The 16,615-nt window shown below is 44.0% G+C and overlaps 1 protein-coding gene across 2 annotated transcripts in view; it reads left to right on the top strand.

Moving 5' to 3' along the window:
• ASXL2 (ASXL transcriptional regulator 2) overlaps nucleotides 1–16,615 on the top strand; it is an 87,317-nt gene that overhangs the window by 47,904 nt on the left and 22,798 nt on the right. For both annotated transcript variants that reach the window (XM_048516305.1, XM_048516297.1), the window contains one exon: nucleotides 2,343–2,493. In XM_048516305.1, coding sequence (XP_048372262.1) covers nucleotides 2,343–2,493 — 151 coding nt within the window. The remainder of the gene's footprint in view (nucleotides 1–2,342; nucleotides 2,494–16,615) is intronic.

Here is a 16,615-nt window from a genome sequence, read left to right as displayed (position 1 = left end):
GATGTTAGAACTAAAACGTTTTGAAAAGAACTGAAAATAGCAGAGACCGGTTCAGTTGTCTGTTAAGTGATCTACATTTTTCAGTGCAGGAAAGTACAGTAGAACCTCGGTTTTCATTGGTTTCTATTTCCATTGGTTTCGGTTTTCATCGATTTTTTCAGTGAATAATTTGTCTCGGTTTTCATCGATTTGCCTCGGTTTTTATTGATTTGCAGTAAAGTGCAGGAGTTTGTGGAGAAAAATCATCCGGACAAAGCTGTTGCAGGCCATGTCTGCGACTTGTTTAATGACAATGTCATGCCCCATTTCAGACAAATCTTAAAGAGGCATCAGAAACAGACCTCTTTGGATAGCTTTCCGGTGAGACATTGGTCCACTGGCTCTGAAGCTGGTCCTAGTGTTATTGTTTGTTACTGTTTTCAGCATTAAACACTATGTTTATTCATCCAAAAATGTGTTTTTGGTATGTTTCTTGGAGTGCCTAGAACGGATTAATTGGATTTTCATTGATTCCTATGGAAAAGTTTGCCTCGGTTTTCATCGGTTATGGTTTTCATTGACTCTTTTCGGATGGATTACCAACAAAAACCGAGGTTCCACTGTAGTTCTTTGCCTTACCAATGTTTGTCAATAGAAAAGGATTAGAATATTTCTGGCTGGAAGTAATTTAATTCTGTATTAAATTTTATATAGGGAGTATATTACAAATTGTATACTGTAAATAAGTTGTTTTTTTTTATTTGAGTTGAAAGCCAGGGCGAGCACCTCCCCTGCACCCCAGGCAAGAGGAGTGGTTGGGGGAGCTGTGGCACCTTCCTTGGCTGGGAAGCCCACCCAGGTAGGGCTCCACCTTGCTGCCCTTTCGCCTGGGGCACATGCCCTGGCTTGCCCCACCCTAGATTCACACCTGGCTCCCAATTAAATTGGACTTAAAATGATGACAAGGGGCAGCACATAATCATGCTGCCATCCTGAAGGCCTAGGGAGTCTTTTCTTGACTGAACATAAGCTTGGTTGTAATCCATGTAGGCCAGGGGTAGGGAACCTGCGGCTCTCCAGATGTTCAGGAACTACAATTCCCATCAGCCTCTGTCAGCATGGCCAATTGGCCATGCTGGTAGGGGCTGATGGGAATTGTAGTTCCTGAACATCTGGAGAGCCGCAGGTTCCCTACCCCTGATGTAGGCAAACTGCCTAACAGCCTGTCCGTGGCCGTTGTCTGACTTTTGCTATTAATGGTGGAACTAGGAGCCTGAATCCGGAATGTAGCCTTAGCTCATTTCAAACATGGTTTTCTCCAGAGGCCTTTTAAGCTTTTGCAGCAGCAGAAGCTGGGAAGCCTGAGTTGGCAAAGGATCAAGTGGCTTGATGAGTTGCTTGGATCTAGTGGTGCTCAGGAAGTCACGACAGCATGCTAGAACGGGTTCTGGCAAGATGCTGCGCAGCCATCGATCGTGTGCTTTGCACCTTACAGGTCCCTGATGTATTCAGTTGCATCTTTCCAGGAAGGATCTTTGGGTGGCGGGGCTGGGAATATCTCTGCTCCCAGAGAGCTACTACTAGTCTGGATAGATGGCAGTGAGGTCAACTGACTGGTGATCCGACTCTGTAGGAAGCAGTTTTACAATATGTTAGAGAGGGCCATGAGGTTGAGGGAAGAGAGATACTCTGAAGACAGGCTAAGAAACTAGGGTGAAGGAGTAGATGAAGCACTGGCCATCCATGTGGTAAAAAAGATGCCATAACAAGGGGAAGCATTTGCTGAGCAGGTGAACCAATTACCCAGAGAGTTGAAGAACTGTATGCCTGGAAGCCTGGGGGAGTTTAGAGTACAGCACTAGGTGTTCCATAATTTTGGTGCACCACATCTTTGGTTCCTGCTTGCCTACTTCAGAAGGCAGTGAACCCCGAAACAGTACCTTAAAAAATTACTGTAGCAGTTGGAAAGGTTTGTATGGGAGTAGGCAGTTCTTAAGTTATGTTGGTTCCTGGCCATAGAAGTCAACACCAGAGCCTTGAATGGGACCCAGATAATCCAAGACTGGAGTCGTATGGTCTCCTTGACCCACTCCATTCAGCATGCTGGCTGCATCATTCTGTACCAAGTTAAGGCTCTGAGCTTCAGTTTGGAATAGTTCCCATAAATTACTATGCCCCATAGTTTTATGAGCCCTGATAATAATGGGTACTTGTGAAGCTAATTTGGAATATGAGACCTACTGCACCAAAGCCCTTACCGTTGAATACACCCCTCCCAAAAGGTTGAACAAAATGTCTTGGAACATTTAGTTGAAATACTGAAATCACAGCTGGCCTCTCCTGTCCATGTCTCCTAATTGCAGAAGGATGTTCCAGACGGGCTGAAAGAACTGTCTGAAGGCTCAGAAGAGAGCAGCGACGTGCAATCGGATTCTCCTACCTCAGAAAACAGCAGTAGCAGCAGTGACAGGAGCAGTAACAAGGAAGGGCGGAAGAGCAGGTGGCGAAGGAAAGGTAGCTGTTTCTTGAAAGCTCTCAAAATACACTTGGGTGCTGTTTCCTTTCAGTTTGCTCAAATTTCTTGAGCTGGGTGGAGGAGGGGGAGGATGACTTTTGCCCATTTCTCCTACACTTTGGCCCCCAAGGTGTTCCCGGGGGTGTGTGTGTCTGGATTCCCATTGTGGGCAGACTTTCAAGAGTTAAAGAAGTGTGTAGCAGGAAGAAGGAAAAGTGCCATTTATGCAGCATTGAGCCTCTGGCACTGCACAGGATCCTGTCCCAGATCTTTGCCCTGAGTGCAAAGGCAGGTGAGAATATGGTAGTGTTTCGCATGCATTTTGTAACCAGTGCAAGCCTAGTTCTGATTCTTTGCAGCTCTTCTCAATTCCTCCCTCTCCTACTCCATGTAAAAAGAAAAAGGATGATATCCAAACTCTGTTTTGGGGAGCATGTTTTGACAGTGGAGAGCTTTAGTTGGATGTTTAAATGTACCTTTGATACATTAAAGGAAACTGTTTGCTGTAGGTTTCAGTCTCTTATGAGTTCTCTGAGGGAGCAAGATTGTTTTCTGCTGCTCCAGAGACTAAGACCAGGAGTAACGTGTCCAAGGTGAATGAAAAGAGATTCCACCTAAACATCAGGAAAAACTTCCTGACAGTAAGGGCTGTTTGCCAGTGGAATGCACTACCTCGGAGTGTGGTGGAGTCTTTGGAGGTTTTTAAAGACAGGCTGGATGGCCTTGTGACAGGAATGCATTGCAGGGGTTTGGACTTGATGTCCCCTGCGGTCTCTTCAACTCTATGAGTCTGTGATTCTCTGATTTGAGGAATCCTGTGGATTAGTGGGTGCAAAAAAGCCTTTTGACCAGACTTCAGTGCCAGCTGATGGGCAGTAAGCTGTGGTGAATTTGCCCTGGTGCAGTGTTGCTACTGTTAGAAATGTTTATTATTGAGAAAGGAGTCCTGCAAAGGAGAAGTTGGGATTTGTTTTGTGTACAGGAAAATGTATATCTACTTTCCATCCCCGTCTTGGGAAGCCTTTTAAGAAATACTTCACTTATAGAGATGCCCAGTTTCATGATTTAGCTGCATATTACACACAATCCATGTATAATATGGCAACTATGCACTTGACAGGTAAATGATGGTTGAATGAATGAAGCTGTTTTATTCTGAATCAGACAGTTGGACCATCAAGGTCAGCATTGTCTGCTCTGATTGGCAGCAGCAGTCCAGGGCCTGAGGCAGAAGTCTTTCAGGTCATTTACTGCCTAAAACTCTTTTAACAGGAGATACCAGGACCTTCTGCATACAAAGCTGTTGCTGTGTCACTGAAGATTTGTCCTGGTTCAAAGTCTCTGCCCCAGCCAGAAAAGTAACTTTGGACAAGCTTCTATCTCTCAACCTCATTCCAACCCATAAACTGGCAACAGTAGTGGCCCAGCTCAGGTGTCTATATGAGCAGTATTCTGATGTGTACTAGAACCTGTAGAAATGGTTTCTAGTATATTATGACAAGCTACCTAAACTGAATGTCTGTATTTTCTTCTGGTGCTGTCCCTGGTGTCCTGGAAGGGGAAAAACCCCTCTGTGCTCCTCTGCTTATGTATATTCCTTGGTTTGCTTTCCCAGGATTTGCTTCCAGCTTGCTGTTATCCTCATTTTGTATTTGCCATGTAAAGCTGCTGAATCGTGGGAGAGAGAAACTGTGGATATGTGCTCCCAGAAGGGACAAAGAACCTGGACCTACTAGGGAGGGGGTATCTCTAATGTGTGCAAGGTGGTCATTCAGGTTTCAAGTGTATGACAAACAGGGTATAGTCAGTGATGATGGAAACGCTGGCCAAAAGCCACCCAGTTGGTATCTGTTCTGAGATTTGGACTGGAAACTTGCTGGCTATCATTTGCTGCAGAGATTAGTCAGAACCTATGTCCTATCATGACTGTATGCGAGGGGCAGGGGGAAGGCTGGGGAAAACGGTTAATTTTTCTTCCCACTTAAAGTATTTGGACTGGCAGTACCTCTTTGGTGGCAAAATCTTGCACTGGCTTTGCACATGAACTAGCTACTGGGTTAAGTAAATGTATTATGCTAATTAGATTTGACTTCTCCAACACTGCCCAGTTTTGACTCTTCTGCCCACACTAGACCATCATCACAGTTACATTGGCATTGCACTGCACTAGCATTGCAGGGTTTGATCAACCTGCAAGTGAGTTGCAGAAATACAAAGGACTGAGCAAGGTGCCTTTTGCAGCCAACATGGAAACGGATCTGCAAATATTCCACAAGACTCAGTGTTACTGAATATCCAGCATCAGTGCGAAACTGCTGCAGGTGAGCAAAGAAAAAAAATCATCTATAGATCTGGCACTGCATATTGCTAATATGCAGATGACATCTGGCTAATTTGGAACTAAGCCTGACAGACTGCTCATAAGCAACCTCTGCGGCAACAGAGGATGAGTAGATGAGGTATAAAAAACTGGAACTGAATTCCACAAGATGGAAGTGATGCTTGTAGGTGACCTTGGTGTTCTTGAAGGAATCCTTGGGTGTTTTGAAGGTGATCGGTCAGTCTGCTAAGGAGTGGAATCCTGAGGCAGCTGAGATGCTTTTTGGTTGTTCTGATTCCATTCCCTTTATGAAGGAGAGGGATCTTGCCACGCTACACCACCATTTTCTTATCATGGAGACTGACTCCATCAGATCACTTGGAAACTGCTGTTAGTGCCGAGTGTTGCATATCACTTCCCAGTGAATATTGGAAAGCAAGAACACATTCAACTGGATCTGCACTCAGTGCCCTGTTTGCCTGGGCGCTTCTGGGTCTGGTTGTGCCTTACTCTGCATACTCTGGTTAAGGGAGGAGAAAGCATCCTTTGCTCAAAGCAGAGCCCTGAGGCTCTGGGGCATTTTGCCTTGGAAGTATTTTAAGACTCACTTATTGTAACGGATTTTCAGCACTAACTGGTTGTTGACATTCTTGTTGGCTTTCATGTCTGATATATGCACCTGTGGTCTTTTATAGTTCTGAGACATTTCTGCATAAATTGCTTTGAGCTCAGGAAAAAATGTAAATTAATCAGAACTGAGAATATATTTCATTTTCCTAGAAGTGGTGACTTCTATGCCTGGAACTTTGAGCGGGAAAGAACTTCAGACAGGATTCTGTCACATATGCTCATTTTTTAAAAAAACCCTGAGGGATTTAGTACAACTTTACTGGGTAACTTCTATTCCCTGGCTATTCTTGGAGTCAAATATTTCCCAAATATCCAGAACTACACCTCTTGTGCTGGCCTTTTCCTCAGGGGTAGTTAGTAGTGTGTTCTCATAAAAGCCTCTGGATACCTGAAGCTGCCATCATGCCTTTCTCATTCACCTTTTAGGATGGGGCCCCAGTGAGTCAGCTGTGAGGGAGTGAATGAAGTGTCCCTCTACCCTGTGTAGCTGATACTCTGGTATAGGCTTGTTTTGGAGTCTGTTCTTAATTTGTTGCTTGGCCACCTCCTCTCCTGGATAAAGTCATTAGCCTGATGTGGGTGAAGGCATTGAAAGGGCTACAGCAGATTGGTAATTGGGAGAAAAAAGCAAAAACTTTTGTTTCTCTGTCCAGGATAAATGAAGTTCTTAAAGATAGATTAAAGGTGATCCGGCTAGAGCTCAAACAAGCATCTTTGCTTGGAGAGCAGTCTGTAGTGTTATGCCAGGTGATCAAATGGGGTTGTTAAAACATGACAAAGAAAGTGTCATGCAATTTATCTGCATTGGGGAGAAATGTAGGGGAAAAAAGAATAGCAGGTGCAGTCAGGGAGACATAGTGATTTAGGAAAGTGCATCCTTTTTGCATTTCACTGCAGCAGGATGTTTTTCCCAGACTTTTTTCCAGGAGGCATCTCCTCCATGTTGTCTGTGTCTTCTGTTATTCCCATGAAGAAGACAGCTGTTCCCATGTTGGCCGTGTCTCCTTCTTCCTCTCAATCTGGACGCCACCTTCTGCCAGTACATGCCTGCATTACTTCTCTTTGGGTGTCACATTGTCCAAAGCCCAGACCATCACTGCAGCTTCCCTCTACTTTTCTGTATTTTAATTGGCAGTAATTAGGCAATATCGGTGAGACCAACGGCCTTATTTCTTCCTGGCAGGAAGGCAGCAGCCTATTCAATGAGCTGGAAAAGAGATGCGTCCTGTGTCAAGAGCCAGTGTGGTAACAGCTTGTGCGTGGTGCTCCAGTGTGCCTTTGTATCGCTCAGACAAACGTTGCTGTTTGTGCAAGCTGTTCTATCTGTTTTCCAGTGATTCTCTTTGCCTTGGAAGAGATGGCCGGGGCCTGGGCCACCGGTTTTGAGCACAGTTTGTCTTCAGCTGTATAATCAAAGCGTTTTGATTAGCACAAGGTTTGGAAGTAGGTTTTTCCTTTTTTATATATGATAGAAGGGAGAGGCTCTGTGCAAAGTAAGTATTGTCCAACTAGTATCTTGAGCATTTGCTCTGCACTGGTGAGACATACATGACATACATACAATATTATGGTGTCTGCAGAATCCATTAGTCCACTAGATGCTCACCTTAACACACCCATATAATTCTAAAGGCTTTAGAATTTAAGCTCTAAACTGCCTTTTAAAAAAGAGAGAGAAAAAACAACCCGAGGCTCTCAAGAAGGTGAGTATTTCTGTAGGCAGAGAAATTAAGCAACCCTGCCTGCTGGCCTTTGCCACTATTATTGAATGGACAAGACTCACCTTTGTACTTCCAGCCGTCCTGCTTCTCTTCTGTTTGTTTTTTGTGTCCTTCTTTACTTGCCAAGCGCCTTCCAAGACTTAATGTTTTCTCACAAGAGCTGACAGGATCCCAGATTTCCTGGAGCAAAGGGGGAAACTGCAGATCTCTTCTCTGTTATTTGTAGGTGTTGGATGTCTTCAGCCAAGGCGAAGGAAACACAGGCTTCTGAATTTGGGTCTTGGCAGGTGAGTAAAGGAGGAACTGGCTTGGCAATTGAAAAAGGAAACGGCCTTCCAAATGTTTGTGAAAGTGTCATTGCTGGCACTCATTTAACTTCACAGATTTTAAATGTTTCTAAGTAGTAGGAAAGGGCAGGCAGTTGAAGCTATGAGCTTGCCTCTTCAAGGTGTGAAGAATCTACAAGGGGTCACTTTTACTTAGCCTCATATGCTAAAGTGGATTGAACCTTTGTGTGTCGGTGCACATGCATAGAAAAGTTTGTCTTTCCAGAATATGTAACATCCAGTGCAGTAAGATTTTATTGTTGCCTCTATTGGTGGCCTTTGCATATAGGATGGGGGATCCACTTTTGGATAGCAATTTGTGTGAATAAGAATCTTGAGGTGCAGGTGAACAGAAAGCTAAATATGAACAGTCAGTGAGATGCAGTGGCAAGAAATCTAATGCAGTCTTAGGGTGTATCAGCACAGGCATACCATTCAAATCACAAGATGTTCTAGTGGAATGGGTTTAAGACTGGATTATTGGGCAACCAAATGCCTGGGTGAAGAGAAAGGTCTTCGCCATGAGCCTAAACCTATTAAGCATAGGTGCATGGCAAATCTCCAAGGGAGGAGTACTCCAGAGCCTGTGGCAAGCAGGGGGAGGTACCACCAGGAGTGTCTCCCCTTGTAACCTTAGTGCCCAGGTGGGTACATAAGGGCACAGGCACTCTTTCATGTAGGCAAGCCCAAGCCATTTGGGCTTTAAACATCAACATCAACATCTTGAATTGGGCCCAGAAACAAATCAGAAGCCAGTGAAGTTTCTTAAGGACCAGCATGCTGTGCATCCGGCCAGATGTACCAGCTAACAGTCTAGCTGCCGCATACTACACCAACTCTAGCGTCCAGGCCATCTTCAAGGGGAGCTCCATATAGACTGCATTGTAGCAGTCTAATCGAGAGGTTACCAGAGCATGTAACACTGTGGCCAGATCCTCTTTGTCCAAAAATGAGTGGAGCTGGCAAACCAGAAGGAACTTCTGGAAACCCTCATGACTACCACTGTCACCTGAACCTCAAAGGACAGTGATGAATCCAGGAGCACCTCAGATCTTGCACCTGGTCCTTCTGAGGCAATATAACCCCATCCAGAACCAGGTGTCCCATGATCTTGTGGAATCAGGAAGCTGGAACACAGAGAACCTCTGCCTTGTCTAGTTGATCAGAGATGAACATCTGTAGGAATTCAGAGAATTACGAAGCAATGCAGCTGGAATGCTTACTTATATTATCCTGTAATGTCTTGTTTGTGGCACTCTTTGTGAAATTTAAGACATTCCAAGGCAGCAACAAAGAATTGCTTCTCATCTTGAATCTACCTCAAAAATAAATTCCCAATCACAGGGGAATATTTACAATAAATAGCACCCAGGGCAAGCAGTAAAATTACATTGCCCCACCCGCCTCCCGCTGTCACCACAGGATGTTATTTGAGCAAACGGCTTTGCTGACTCACTTTTATTTTATTTGTTTGACTTCTCTCCTCCCCTACCCCTGCAGGGCTCTTTTTAAAGCAACCAACTTGGCTGATGGACTTCTGCTTTGCTGTCCCAGCCTAAAGCCAGTCCGCTTTGGAGGGAGATTTTGCTGTGCAAAGCCCAAGCTAGTGCACATTCATTCAGGTGTAAGAGCTACTCGGTTCTATTAGAGCAGTGATGGCGAACCTATGGCACGGGTGCCAGAGGTGGCACTCAGAGTCCTCTCTGTGGGCACACGCAAACAGAGTGCCCCTCCCACACATCTAGGCTGGCCTGGGTCGCTGGGCTTGATTAACCTGTTAAGCGCTGTTAAACTAAAGCGCGATCCTTTACCTGGGAGTAAGCTCGGTTGCAACGGGGCTTGCTTTGGAGTAAACCCTCCTAGGTTCGTGATTCACCTGTTGGAAGAGTTGCACGGTTGCTTCAAAGCAAAGCCATCGACTACCACTAAGCTTACTCCTGAGTAACGCACGCCTCAGAGCCAACCATTTTTTCTAAACAAAAACCTCAGTATTCAGGTTAAATTACCGTGTTGGCACTTTGCGATAAATAAGTGGGTTTTGGGTTGCAATTTGGGCACTCGGTCTCGAAAAGGTTCGCCATCGCTGTATTAGAGTCTAATAATTAGACTCTACGCTGGAATAATCCACAGGAAATGATGCTATTATCTCTGAACATGAGGAGAAGTCAATATAAGCAGGCCGGCACCTTAAAGAGATTAACATTTCCTAGTGTTAAGCTTCTGTGGACAAGAAACCTCTGCTTCAAGATGCAGGGCAGTGACTCCTCACTCCCCTCCTCATGAGGAGGATCCACTGACAGCATTTGTAGATGGGGGCTCTGAAAGCTCATGCTGGAAGACAATGTCAGTTTCTACAGTGCCCCAAGTCCCTGTTTATTTTTGTGGCCACTGGCTAGCCCCCTGGAATTAGGGAGGAAATGAAATCCAATCCATACCTCAGAAAACACGCTTAAGATCATGCCAGACGTCGCAGCCTCAACTGGACACTTCTGTATTTGGCGCATGTGAGTGACTTCATGCTGAGGCACAACGTGTGCTGAGATGAAATATAATGGATCCCCAAACAATCATTTCGTTAAGATGCAGAAAAGAGTTTTGAGAGGGTTTCTTGGAAATTCCATCTGGCATTTCCACAAAGATAACTCTGTAGCTCGTTCAGTCAAATGGATTTTTCATGCAGTACAAAAATCCTAAATGACAAGTAATGGCCAGTAGCTTAATTCACAATGTATCAGGCCATAAAGCAGTCATGTGTCCATTCTCACATTTCATTTCAGCTAGTTGCAAAACCATTAACACGTGCCATATTTTAAGAGCAATCTATAAATGGCTTAATGGCAAGAGGAGAGGAATGTAAAACTTCATTATATGCAGACAGCACCGTACCTCTTATTGATGACTGGCTACTGGAGACTTTCTCTTCAATTACCTGATGTAGTTCAAATATATTATGGTATGTCTTATTTAATATTAAATTCTAAAGTACTTATCCAATAGACATTAGAGATTGATTCTGTATATTTTTCTTGTTGCTTAAGTAATTTTTGACTTAGAAATTAATTACAGGTTACAAAGCAGCTAAGCAAGGAGCAGATATAAGAAGAAAACACATCCCTTAGTTTAACCTATTACTACTAGGCTAGGATTTACATTTCCATATATTTTACTTTACAACTGCTATCCTAGGGTTTATCACAGGCAAATTAATAAGCAAAGTTTACCTTCTTCAGCCAATGAAAGAGGAGTTGATCTAAAACATTTTCTTCTAAGTTTTCTTCCTCAACTATAGTTTAGTTATCCCAGGCATCCAAACCAAACATTCTCCTATGTCCTAGTTGCGTGGATCATACCGAAAAGTATTTTGCTGTCCTCGGCTGGAATTGGGGTCTTTTTGGCTCTGGCCCTAACCTGGTGGAATGCTCTCCTGGGTGGGATTGGGGCCTTGTAGGGTTTGTTGCAGTTCTATGAGAGCTGTGGAATGTAGATATGAGTCCATCTTAGATGGGGGAGGGCGGAATATAAAACCAGTAAATAAATAAATACCAGAATAACACTGTCATCCTAAACAGAGTTACATCCCTCTTAACCCTTTGACTTATATTGGCCTAGAGCAGTGTAACTCTGCTTAGTGTTGCCTTGTAAATGTAGATACCTGCATGGAGACTGGAACAATCTACTGTACATTTAATATGTAACTAATTCCGCAGAAATGAATATTTTGATCACATTGGTTCCAACTCAAAACTTTTCAGAAAAGAGTATAAAAGACTTTATAGACTAGTGTTGACAAGCCAGACAGAACTGTAGTTTGTCAGTCCAATCAATGTAGAGATGTCCTGTTATTTTAATTTGGGGTCAGAGTATAGAAGTTCTGTTGGGTTATACTCCAGTGCTATGGAATCACAAATGAAGACAAAAACATAACTTGTGTCATAAAGACTGACACTTCAGTCCTGAAAGAGTGAGCACATACCACCCATATTTCCAGTGAATAGGCTCTAACCAGTTGTTCAAACCTATATATTTTCAGCATAAAGATGACAGTGCGGTTGTACTGGTGTGGCAGGAAGTTGTGTGCTTTCACTTTGTAAAAAGTAGTCCCTTCCAGCCCTTCCCCCTCCCTGAACCCAAAGCCACCTCTTTTGCCACCCCAGCCTGCTTTATTCTCCCACAGTGTTTACACTTTTAGCCACCCCAAATCTTACATTGCACCTTGAGCCTAAACTGGTTAGTTTGCCAAGAAAGAATGCCATTTCTTCTTGGTTCTCAGGGCAAAGCAAAACACACCCACACATCCGTTGCCCATTTTCAAGGGAGTGGGACACCCACACAGCACCGGATGGGCAAGGATGGTGCCCAGCAACAATATTCTTTGCGAATAAAGAGCTCAGGTGGGGACGAGCGAGAGGCAGAGCCCATTCAAACCCCCAGTGAAATCAGCCGTGGCGGAGGCTTGTTGCAGAATATTGTCCTGTGTTTAAAATGCCCTCTATTCAAGCCTTTGGTGCCAAGCCATTCCCATCAGAAATGTGCAGCCCGAGGTGGTTAGCCCTGATCCTATGAAGCATGAACTGACTGTCAGCTTCTGCTATTCTCACTCTACTTTTTTACTTGGGGGACACAAAGCTTTCTCCCTTTCAAAAATCTTATTAACCAGCTTTATGCCTTTGGAGGGGGCTGCAGCCTCTTTTTTTGTCCCCATGATCTCCATGTTGATGCTTTAATCTCGCCTGCCGCTCATCTGCTGCCACTTTTGCCACCCCCAAATTCCCAAGCCCCCCTCCAACCCTCTGCCCTCCCCAAACACCAAGCCTCAGCAGCACTCACCAGTACTGGGACCCTGCAGAGAAGGTGGATCTGCAATCAAACTGTCACCTTTATGTTGAAAAAGGGATACCACGGGCACAAAGATATAAGAACTTTTTTGTAAAGGTTGCTTTAGGGATCATAAATGCTCATCAGTTTTTGTGGATTTGGATAGAACTTCAGAATAAACACATCCTGGAATTGAGGATGAAATTGTGAGCATTGAGAGATGTCTGCATTCCATGGTACATATCTGTTCATTCCAAATGTAATGCAGATTGATAATTTTACTGCAAGAGTTTTGGCAACTCTGGCAACTTTATGAACAGCGAATGCAAGTTCTCTGTGACCTAATAACATGGTGCGGCTGGACTTCTGCCTCCTTTTCCAGTGTACCTTAACCTTGTGATGCCTGACTTAAGGCACTGGTAAAATTGCAGTAGTCTTGATACTTTTGCAAAGGAGGTTTAAGATCCTTTTACAGAAAAGAGGCTATTAATTTTTTGTAAACTACATAGTGCTGTTGAAACTTCTCTTGTGCTACAAGCATGCAGTAGTTTAATAGAATCATTGGCTTGTACCTGTACTGGGGAGCATATAGGTTCACAGTAGCATTTTGTACATGAGCTGTAGATTTTGTAGCAGCTTGCTCATAAATGCACCAAACTTCCTTCAGTTGACCTTTAGCGTATCTAACTCAGTACCGTCTGCTGATGAATCTCACTTGGGCCTGGGGCCTTTCACAGTCCTCTTATCCTTTTATTTGGAGAATCCAAGCACTGAACCTGGGACTTGATATAAACAGTCATATGCTGTATTTGACCTTTCCCCTCATCTCAGCACATACCGTCAGAGTTCAAGTTGCAGCATACATCCTTTCCACAAGTACAAATGTGTCCAGGAAGAAAGAGTTCATTGTGGAGACCCAGTGCTCAGTCAAATGGCTTTTACCAGCCATTCCAAAACATGCCCCTTAAACATTTGGAAAAAACATATATGGTATGCTAATAGCTTGCTACGGCTCCAAGTCAGCATATGATAAATTGACCTCTAGGCATGTAAAAGTGCTAGAAGAAACAGAGGGATATTATTTAGTCATTTCCTTATATCTTAAAACATTTGTTTATCAATTTTGGGCAAGATGGTGCACTAACCACTGAGTCCTGGATTGGACATTCAGGAGAATGAGACAGCAGAGCCCTAAGGCAGTAAAAGGAATGGCCAGTCTGGGCAAAGGGTAATATCCCTGCTCTCGTGACAGGTCAGTGGATTAAATCCAGCAGATTTCTGAGTGTTTCTTCCTTCCCAAGCTATCTCCAAATGTGCCCTGAAATATTGGGCTAGTAGAATAAAATATACATTAGTAGCGTAGTTATGATGCTGCACCTTGGTGGACTTGGACAACCAAGAAGTAGATAGGAAAGGATGGTGTTATGCAAGTGAAATTTGCACTGGAGGGTTAGTTACACATCAAGGCAATAGAACAAGAAGCAATGTTAAATAAGATTGTCAAGAATGCAGCCTATCAGCTAGTATGTGAAGCATGAAAACAGTACAAAAAATCTAAACAAAACTGGAGATCAATGATCAAAAGTTTAAGGGCTAATCAGATGTGGTTTCCCAAAATAATGGACCACCAGTTCCTTCTGAGAGTTAATACTGTTTACCATGAGAGAAGAGAAATCACATCTGACGAATGTTTAGTTCTTCAGTTTTGCATGATTCTAACTGGTCCTCAAATCCTATAAAAAGGAAGTGACCATCAGTCTGCATGCTCACTGCAAGCTTCAGGCTTCAGTGTTCTTCCATTGGCTCTTTTGTGTTCTCCATTCAAGCATGTCTACTCAAAAATAAGTCCCATTGAGTTCAGTGGGACTTGGTCACTAGTAGGCATGCTTGGGATGGCAACCGTAGTGTTTGATTTATGCATGCCCCTTTTATTGGCCTGGTTGGCTTGTATGAAAAGTTGTTAGCATACTGTTAGCATACAGCAGGTTTGGGCAGATGCAAGTTCAACTGTTTTAGAAGGTTTTCCATTGTAGTGGCTACTGGCTGGGTGGCATTTTCCCGCGCTAACAACAGAAGGCTTAAAGGATATTTCCCTTGTGAACAGTTTCCAAAGTCTGTTAAGAACATAAGAACATAAGAACAAGCCAGCTGGATCAGACCAAAGTCCATCTAGTCCAGCTCTCTGCTACTCGCAGTGGCCCACCAGGTGCCTTGGGGAGCTCACATGTAGGATGTGAACGCAATGGCCTTCTGCGGCTGTTGCTCCCGATCACCTGGTCTGTTGAGGCATTCGCAATCTCAGATCAAGGAGAATCAAGATTGGTAGCCATAAATCGACTTCTCCTCCATAAATCTGTCCAAGCCCCTTTTAAAGCTGTCCAGGTTAGTGGCCATCACCACCTCCTGTGGCAGCATATTCCAAACACCAATCACACGTTGCGTGAAGAAGTGTTTCCTTTTATTAGTTCTAATTCTTCCCCCCAGCATTTTCAATGTATGCCCCCTGGTTCTAGCATTGTGAGAAAGAGAGAAAAATTTCTCTCTGTCCACATTTTCTACCCCATGCATAATTTTGTAGACTTCAATCATATCCCCCCTCAGCTGCCTCCTTTCCAAACTAGAGTCCCAAACGCTGCAGCCTCTCCTCATAGGGAAGGTTCTCCAGTCCCTCAATCATCCTTGTTGCCCTTCTCTGCACTTTTTCTATCTCCTCAATATCCTTTTTGAGATGCGGCGACCAGAACTGGACACAGTACTCCAAGTGCGGTCGCACCACTGCTTTATATAAGGGCATGACAATCTTTGCAGTTTTATTATCAATTCCTTTTCTAATGATCCCCAGCATAGAGTTTGCCTTTTTTACAGCTGCCATGCATTGAGTTGACATTCCCATGGAACTATCAACTAAGACGCCTAAATCCCTTTCCTGGTCTGTGACTGATAGCACTGACCCCTGTAGCGTGTATGTGAAGTTTGGATTTTTTGCCCCTATGTGCATCACTTTACATTTTGCTACATTGAACTGCATTTGCCATTTCTGAGCCCACTCACCTAATTTATCAAGGTCCGCTTGGAGCTCTTCGCAATCCTTGGTGGTTTTCACCACCCTACCTAATTTGGTATCATCTGCAAACTTGGCCACCATGCTACCCACCCCTACTTCCAGGTCATTTATGAATAGGTTAAAGAGCACTGTTCTTTGTGGACAGCTGAGAACTGCAGTACTTGTTAATCTTAATGGCACTGGTTTCACCTTAACCAGATGCAGAGGCTTATTTATGTAAAAACCTTTCTTTAAAATACTGCTCTTCTCTGCAGAACTGCAGGATCAGAGCTGAGGAGGGAAACTTTGGGCACAGCTTTACTCCGTCTTTTCGGTAGAAACACCCCCCCCCCCCCCCACACACACACACACCACACAAACACTGGATTATATTAGTGTTGATTCAATAATTTTGAAAGAGCAGCCTAGAATCGTAGAATGACTTCTGCTAATTCTTTTCCCTTCCTCTTATATGCCATGCAACTCTGAAAGCATCTGGCTGTTTGTACCAGCTGAATGGTTGCGTCATTTTATAGCATCTGGTTGAGTGGAGCAAGTAGAAGTGGAGCTTGGTGTGCTTTAGCTGGCTTTCGGAAAGCGTCTCATTTCCTTCATGTTGTGGGGGCAGGAGTGGAAGACACTAAAGCTGTACATTTGATGCCTTGTGGTGGGAGGGCTCGTTTGGTCTCAGCTGAGACTTGCAGTTGAGCCCAGTGCGGCATTATTGCTATTCATACACATGTAAAACAGGAAGCACTTCTCAGATCATATCAACAACCTACTTCCTTATATGTACAAAAATAAAGCTTTTCTGACAGCAGCAAAACCAACGCTTTCATAAAACACAGTCGAGCCTCGTCGTCTTTAGGCCCGTGCGGGTGTCGGTTCCAGCCAATTGGAAGCTCATGGAAATAATTTTAAAAGCCATTCCTGTCCATTCCAGTTAAGTCTCCATCTATTTCTGCACAAGCAGGTACAAGATTCTCTGTGTGAAATCATGTTGCAAGGTAAGACTATGTAGTATCCAACCCCCAGTGAAATCTAGACAATTGCTTGTTCACACTGGGGGTTGTGGTTCACTAGAGGATGGATGTGTGTGTGTGTGTGTGTGTGTGTGTGTGTGTGTGTGTGTGTGTGTGTGTGTGTGTGTGTGTGTGTGTGTGTGTGTGTGTGTGTGTGTGTGTGTTTGTGTGTTTATTTCTTGATACAGAACAGGTCCAAATATGTAGCTAAGCTAAGATCTCCATGGATTTCCGCCGACTGCTA

This window comes from Sphaerodactylus townsendi, linkage group LG01 (genome assembly GCF_021028975.2).
Source record: "Sphaerodactylus townsendi isolate TG3544 linkage group LG01, MPM_Stown_v2.3, whole genome shotgun sequence".
NCBI classification, from domain to species: Eukaryota; Metazoa; Chordata; class Lepidosauria; order Squamata; family Sphaerodactylidae; genus Sphaerodactylus; species Sphaerodactylus townsendi.
This window is presented reverse-complemented; position numbering and strand designations above follow the sequence as displayed.